Source organism: Equus asinus, chromosome 21, assembly GCF_041296235.1.
Source record: "Equus asinus isolate D_3611 breed Donkey chromosome 21, EquAss-T2T_v2, whole genome shotgun sequence".
NCBI lineage: Eukaryota > Metazoa > Chordata > Mammalia > Perissodactyla > Equidae > Equus > Equus asinus.
The window spans coordinates 58120988-58129077 of record NC_091810.1 but is presented as its reverse complement, the minus strand read 5'-3'; the positions used below and the strand labels follow the sequence as shown (position 1 = coordinate 58129077).

The window sequence follows — 8090 nt, the reverse complement described above, 5'->3', positions numbered from 1 at the left end:
TTCATTGCTACTGGAATGATGGCCAGCCGTCTTTTTGAGAAAACTTGGTAGTGACCTGTAAAACACCCAAAGTTCCTAACCAGAGGCATCTGTTAGGGAAGTCATAGGTTATCCCCAGTGCCTCAGGCAGAACTGGCCACGACTTTAGAACTGGTGATTTCACAAGGTGCTTGCAGCCCTGCATGTCTCAAAGGTTTCCTGGTTCGGGGACCACTCACTCCCCTTTCCTCAGCTTGGCACAAAGGCTCTGGCTCCACCAGGTGAGTGGCTACACACTTACTGGGTTACTGTGAGGTACAAATGAGATTATTCATGACAAATCCTTAGCCAGTGCCTGATACATGGCAACCGCTAAGTAAAAATTAGATACTGATAATGATTAGATAATGATATTATTACTATTTTGCCAGTGCTCCAGGGCGCAAGGCTGCCTGCAAAACTCACGAAACTCAGGCCCTAGACACGACGACATCAAATTATGATTAAATCTTGTACACATTGAAAATAATCACCCCCTCAGCGAACCATAGCACCTGGTGCTGGCCTTCCTTCCACTGGACAGTGAGAAAAAGGTCACTCCAGGTCATTGATAGACACATCAGTTCCTCCAGCTTGTCTCAGGTACTGAATTCTAGGGCTATTTTTGAAGGGTTTTCCTCCAAACCCAGATTATTACAACGTAAATTCTTTGCCCCCAGTCCAGCCTGTTTTTGTTGGGCCTCTGGGCATCTCCAGTTTTTAGGGAGGTCCTGGGCTGCTCCTCGGGCCAATTCCTTTTGATAGGCCTAAGCTTTTCTCTGGGCTGCATTTCATGCAGACATTCAGCCAGAACTGAGTGTAGGGTTCACCAAATAGCTAAGGTCACCGGCTAACCAATATGTGTTATGGCCATGATGGGAGTATTCGCCACAGAAATCAGCAAGTGCCACAAATCATGGCTTTTTTTCTGAAGAGCCAATAGTTATACACTTATCAGCACACTACTGGCTCCCACCTTTAATTCCAAGCAAAGCACCACATTTAAACCACTACTTACACAACTACCAAATAAGAAGATTTTTTAGTGTACTATCTAAATGAAATGCACACTGAAAGTCTCATTCATTTATTTATTCACTTATTTTCCAAACACATATAACAGAGATTGTACCTGGTGGAAGGGTAGTAACTGACAAGTCAAGATCATGCCTTTAGGTTTGAAATAAACCCACAATATTTAATGTTGGTAAAAAATATCTGCAATAAGCTATTTATTTATTGGCAGTTTTTGAATTTTCACTTAGCTTGCAAAAGAGTTATATATAATAAGCCACACAGTTGTATTGGGGAAAACATCAAACAAAGGTATTGGGTAATGTATCGAGAAACATTTGGAAAAACACAATTTAAAATTTTAATATGTTTTTGTTTCTTATTCTTTTCTTTTGACATAATTTGAGCTGTGTTTCAATCCTAACATTAGTGTGTCCTCTACAGCCCTTTCCAGTGTCTTCTGCCTTTTTAAAACAGTACCAGTGGTTAATAGTCAGCCAGCCTTATCTTATATCTCTGTACGAACCATTTGAAATGAACATTACAATGTCACTTCTTTTAGCTGGAGAAAAATGAAATGGCTAGTTCAGTGAGTCCACTGCTTGTTATTACACTGAGCTGTGGACCCCTGGAGCTCAGACTGGAGGTGAGGATATGAGGCTGTGAGGTAGGGGTGGAGGTGAGGGGCTCAGTCGTAGTGTACCTTGCCCTTGGAGGCAGAGTTGGACAAGTCCCCATTGCAGAGCATTTGGAATGGTGAAGGGGGCCTGTCTTCCAAAGCACACTTGGTTATCTTCAGCATGTACTTTCGAAAGGCCTTTTGAATAACAGCAGCACATCTTTCCTCTTCCTTCCTCTTGGTGGTGGTGACTATGGGTTCATATAACTTCTTGAAAGGGTTGGCTTCCATGAACTTCTCCTCCATCATTACTTTCATGCTGTCCAGGCCATTGGAATCACCAAGTACCCTAGTGGTGAAAGCAAAGAGAATATCCAGGCAGTGGAGGCGATCTCCACTCACCATGGGCAAATCCATTACTAGAAATTGAAATTTATTTGGCTTTGCCACACGCAAAGGCTCGGGAAGGGCATCTGCAAAGTCAGAAAGGGCAGAATATTTGATAAACTGTGTTGCTTCTGGGTCAAACTTTTCCCAGACTTCATAGAACATTTCAAAGTCATCTTCACCCAAAGGGTCCTCACTTTCTTCAGTGGCTGTATTGAAGTTCTCTAAAATCACAGCAATATACATGTTGACAACAATGAGAAAGGAGATGATAATGTAACTGACGAAGTAGGTTATGGCTATGGTAGAGAGGTGACAGTTCTCTGAGTTGGTTTTACATGAATCTTTTGATTGCAGCATGGGGCTGAGGAGGGCATCCCAGCCTGCTGACGTGGTTATCTGGAAGAGACACAGCATGCTGCCTACAAAAGTTTCGAAGTTGAAGATGTCATCAATTCCAGACAGCCTCACTTTGCCAAAACAGCTCATACCAAAAATGGCATAAATAAACATAATCAAAAAGAGTAGAAGACCGATGTTGAATAGAGAGGGAAGGGACATCATCAGAGCAAAAAGGAGAGTCCTAATTCCTCGTGCTGCCCGAACAAGTCTCAGGACTCGGCCAATCCGAACCAAGCGGACAATTCTGAAGAGTGTTGGAGGAAAACGAATGTGCTCCTGTTTTTCTAAGGTGGAAACCATTGTACCTTAGGAGAAGGAGAAGGGTCAATCAACTTCCAGCAGGCACACTGGTTTCAGACCCTGCCTGTCTCTCCTGCCTTGGAGTCTTAGTGGAACCAACTTTTCATCATGCACAAATTAAAAATTTTATTTATCAATATCTGGGAAAATATCTGTGCCTTAACTTGGGAAATAATTTCCAAGGGCCATAGAATTTTAGATGGAACTTTAGATGGGATGGGATATCTAAAATATTGACGACACCTGAGGAAAGGAAAGAGAATGCAGTTTAAGGAAGACTTTTTTGTAAGTTATCTCATGCACATTAGCTATGTTGGGTATCTAAAGTCATTCGTTGGGTAAACAAATATAATAGTTTTGCATATTGATTGGATATATAGATGGAAAACAGACAAACTGCAGATGGAGTCTTTTTTATTAAAGTGCAAGGAGAAATTTCTGCTACTGAAGGTTGGCTTGAGCCTGAGCTGTCAGCAGAAATTGTGGAACCCCTGACCATAAAGTTCCTTAAAGGTTCCTAGCTGTATAGAGGAACTTGAACACAGCCTGCTCCAGGCTAGGACACGGCTGCAGGGAGAGAGCGGTGCTGCGTTTCTCATCTCTGGGCTAAGGCTGTCATGAATCTTTCTTATTTGTCAATATATTCATTCCAAGGACTCCTGAAAACCGAACTCAAAGAGCGTAAGGGACTAAATTGGAGATGTTTTCTCTGTTGCTGTAGACACCCCAGAAATGGCATCTCAAGCAGAAGTTTCTGCAAATAACTGAATATTTGGCTGAAAATGTCACCCAAGTGACACAAGGACTTAAAAGAACTCACATTTTGGCCCAAATATTACAGAATGGGTGAAACATGCTTGCCTTGTGTAGACATGACCTTGATGTTCCTCTAAGTCATTAGGGGTGACAAGTAGCCAAAACTATCTGCCATCACCTAACAACTAAAGAGAACTAGTTGATAATGTACTTCACAGACTGTCCACTTGTACCAAAGAAGTTTAATTCATATGTTAACTGGGCATCCAACCCTGCTGAGATGTGGAATTTATTAACTACCAATTCAGCAACAACTGGAGGAGGTCCAACCTTGAAGGCCTACCTCCTCCAAGAATATTTCTTTGAATAATCAAGTCCACGGTAACCTGTTCTTTCTCTAAGCTCAGTTCTGTGCACCATGAGATTTGGTGTTCAACTAATTTCTCTGCCTTCTTCTGACTCTTTAAGGTGAGTAAGTCGCCTTAATACCTGAATTGGATTGTTAGCTCCTAGAGAGAGATTCACTTTGACTCACACATTTTGTATTTCTCTAAAAGCTTAGGAAAGAGCTTGGGAAAGTGTAGAGGCTAAGTGTTGGATGGCAAACCTAGTGGCAAAGGTATATAGAATGCTGTCCACATTGGTGAGTAGAATTTGGCTCAATGTGTGGATTTTCTTATCCATTGGAGCAAAATGCTATATGGTGTTCTTCAGTGGAACTGTAATTGCCTAGCAGTTGTTCAAAGCACAGAAGTCAATATTTCCACAAACTGTACAATACCTGGCACTGCCTGGAAGGAGTTCAATAAACAGAATGGAATGAATCAGAATAAATGGAATGAACGAGCTGCTCTCTGCCTATTGGAGGAAGGGCTCTCTAAGCTCTCAGAGGGCTGCCCCAGATTCATCCTACCGCCATTTTCTAACTTCACTGCTGCTGTCAATTTCACCAGGACTTGTGATTGGAATTGACTAATAAAGATTAAAGGTCTGTTTAACTGCAAGCACATGGAAGGATCTGTTGCCAAACTTTACCTACATAAACCTCATGGCCTAGAAACCAGAACAGACTATGACCTGTGCCATTTTCTTGCTCTCTGAAACATCTGCATGGCTGCTGTAGTGATAGGAACCAAAATATTTTGATCCAACATTATCTGTTTAATGCATCCTTTCTGGAGCTAGCACAAAAGCTTCCACTTGAGAAATCAGTTTTTATCACCTTCATTGCTTTCTGAACTATGAGAAGGGCCTCTGGGTAGTTTTACACAGAGTAAACTCTTCTGGTTTAGCCATGAAGAATTTAATTTCAAAGTTGGTGTGTGTTTTGTAAAAAGATATATGGTAATAACTCGTCTCTTTCTCTTTCTTCTTTCATAAACCTTATAGCTAATCCTGTCTATGGTTAGGAAAAATATACTGATTATAGAGTGAGGCTGGTTGAATGGGGTCTAGGCAACAGAAACAGGCATAGTTCACACTGTAGTTAAGTTAACACGGGATACAGAACAAAGAGAAAGCACTGCTTGTCCTTACGACACACTCTTGGAAGCCCTATCTGGGTTGGGCCATGGAGGTCCGGCATAAGAGGTGAGGGAAGGTCCAGCAATGCCACAGGACACAATAATTGTGATCTGACATCCACATGGATTTTGTGTGTGTGTGCGTGTGAGGAAGATTCGCTCTGAGCTATCATCTGTTGCCAATCCTCCTCTTTTTTTTTTTTTTTTTTTGCTTGAGGAAGATTAGCACTGAGCTAATATCTGTGCCAGTCTTTCTCTACTTTGTATGTGGGATGCCTCCACAGCCTGACTGATGAGTGGAGTAGGTTTGCACCCGGGATCTGAACCCACAAACCCAGGCTGCTGAAGCAGGGTGCGTGGAACTTTAAGTACTAGGCCACGGGGCCCCCACATGGATTTTGAACTTAGGAAAAACATGGGAACTAAATGCCAAAGGCTTAAAACTATAGCATGCACGTTAGGGTTTATAGTTGCACAAAAAAGATAAAACTTTGATTCAATTACCAGGATAAACCAGATACTGCCACAAAAACTTTTAAGTCATCTTAATTTTGTCTATTTCCGTTGAATAAATGATCCACATAATTATTTAATTCTCTATTTCAATTGTGTAGACAGTCAGGGGAATGGAAATTACTCTGTATCTCCTACCAACTTCCCAGTAGAGAATGGCATTAGTACACTTGCCTATTTTTTCAGAAACCACATTAAGCCTAATTTGTTGGTTTACGGATAGTTTGGACATACTTCCAAATGATAAGACTTACAAATTCACTTTTGACTCTCAGATTAAAGCGCTTCTGGCTGCCAATTTTACTTACTAACAAGAGAAAGGAGCACAATCACACAATCAAATAAATTCCAGCCATTGGTGAAGTAGTATTGCCTCAGAGCAAAGATTTTGATGAGACACTCAATTGTAAAGATGACCACAAAGGTCAGGTTGAGATGCTCGAGGATGAGTCTTTTCTCTTCTGACTGGTTATGTGATTCAGCCATCATGGTAAGCATGTTGAGGAGAATGAGGATGATGATGACGATGTCAAAGACCTGGTTTGTGACCAGGTCAAACACAAGTCCCTGGCATTTGTTCTGAAAAAAAAAAAAAAGGAATCATAGATCATTTTGAGTTATAAAAATAAAAAAATAAAATCACATATGTAGAAAAGGCACATACAACAGAATTTGTCCTCTCACGATCAAAGCAGTTTCTTAAAAAATGCAGACTCTTTCTACAGGGCAAGAAATTCTTGTATATATACTTTCATTTAAATTTAATTAAATAACTGGTTTTAAGTTGTAGGCTTATAGCTTTAATTCCATTTTAAAACAAAAAATATAAATAAATTTTTTAGTAACAACATAACTTTTATGTGATGGATGATGTTGTTTTGCTGAAATAAAACAGCTCATGTTGGATCCAATAATAAACAGATGAACTTTGGTCTCTATATTTCATCTGTTTCTGTATTTTGACTTCAATAATATTAATGCAGAGAATACCCGCTCACATAATTATGTGGGACAAAATGGAATTAACATATCCACGTCTCCATTTGTCAGTTCAGAGTAATCAGACCTTATACTTAACCAAAACTCTGTATTCAAGCAATTCTTGAATGCCAATTTTCTAATTCTTGTTCACTTGAAGATAAAACTAGATAAACGGGATTCTGATCCAATGATTACTAAAAACGGAAACAGAAAAACTGATTATTTCATATTATTACTGATGGCGAATTTGCATATTGGTTTGTACGTAGATGGCCATACTGCTACAAAGTGAGTATGTGCTAATTGATCTGATGCAGGTTCTAACTCAAGTTTGCCTGCCTAATCAACCACGTGCAGTGAAATTACTCACTTATTCCACTACTTTCTTTAATCTAACTGCTGTGAAGCACTACTTTGTTCTTCACTTAGTGGAAAACTTTTCTTAAACACAAACTCAGACACTGACTTTGTATGGCATTCTTGACTATACATTTTTTTTTTTACAATGTATGAATATATTAGATTATTTTATATTATCACCTAATCAAAATATACATACCCTATTCTTTTTAGAGAACTCACAGATCCTTAAGAATTCATCTTTAGAACCCCAGGCATCTGTTATGGTAATCCAGACAAAAGATGATGTTGGTTTGTGGTGTAACAGTGGAGAAAGACATAAGCATTTAGGTTTAAGAGCTAATATGGAAGTAGAAAGAAGAGGAGTCAGAGAATGTTTGAATGGAGGAGGCGATGGGAAATTTAGGGCTGTGGCTATCATTTCTGGTTCGTGGAGCCATTCAACCAGCCAGAGATCAGAGGATGAGGAGTTTTGGAGGGAGATAATAAGATCTGTCCTGAGCACGTTGAGTCTGAGGTGCCAACGGGCCATCCAAGGGCCACGGGCAGGTAGAAGTATGGGTTTGGAGCTCAGTTGCAGAGCTGGAATGCAAATGTGGAGTTCAATGGAACCAATACTGATATGAATTAAAACCCTTGAGAGTGAATGATATCACACAGGGAGAGCCTGGGGAATGAGGCGAAAGAGGGCAGAGACAGCATTGGAGGGATACTGCATTTGAGTCAGTGTCTTTCAAACTTTGCACCGGGAGCCCTAAAGCTTTTATCAAGGAGTCTGGAGGAGAAACTTGAAAGTCAAATGCACTTACTATGTGAGAATGCATCTGGAAAATCAGAAAGAACCTAGAGAAAAGATATTTTTAAGGGTGCTCTCCAGGGAAGCAGAAAGAGGGGTGAGAATAAATGTGAAGGAGGGTAAGCATTGGCCTTATATTCAACTCTAATATTTAGACAAATGGAGGAGATTCAGAATGTAAGTAACCTAAAGTGGTAGATGGTGAAAAAACGTCGTACGTCACTTTAGAATGTATAGCGCCTCCTATACTTCAGCATGATTTTTAAACCCAGGAATGAAGTAATCTAGGGATGCTTCAGGAAGAATCAGAAATGATTCGAGACCCCTTGCTCTACTGCTAGAAATGACATGCATCACTGCTTAGGTTAAAAGAGCTGTATTCCCCCCCTACACAATTGCTATTCATTTGTTCCAAAGTCAA

The 8090-nt window shown here is 40.3% G+C and overlaps 1 protein-coding gene across 1 annotated transcript in view; it reads right to left on the bottom strand.

Annotated features, from left to right (window-relative positions):
- Window positions 1–1102: 1102 nt before the first annotated feature.
- The window catches only part of SCN11A (sodium voltage-gated channel alpha subunit 11), an 84657-nt gene continuing 77669 nt past the window's right edge, over window positions 1103–8090 (bottom strand). Inside the window, exons 26-27 of the mRNA XM_014859596.3 lie at window positions 5841–6111; window positions 1103–2745 (exon numbers count right to left, since the gene is read on the bottom strand). Coding sequence (XP_014715082.2) covers window positions 1721–2745; window positions 5841–6111 — 1296 coding nt within the window. The 3' untranslated portion in view covers window positions 1103–1720. The remainder of the gene's footprint in view (window positions 2746–5840; window positions 6112–8090) is intronic.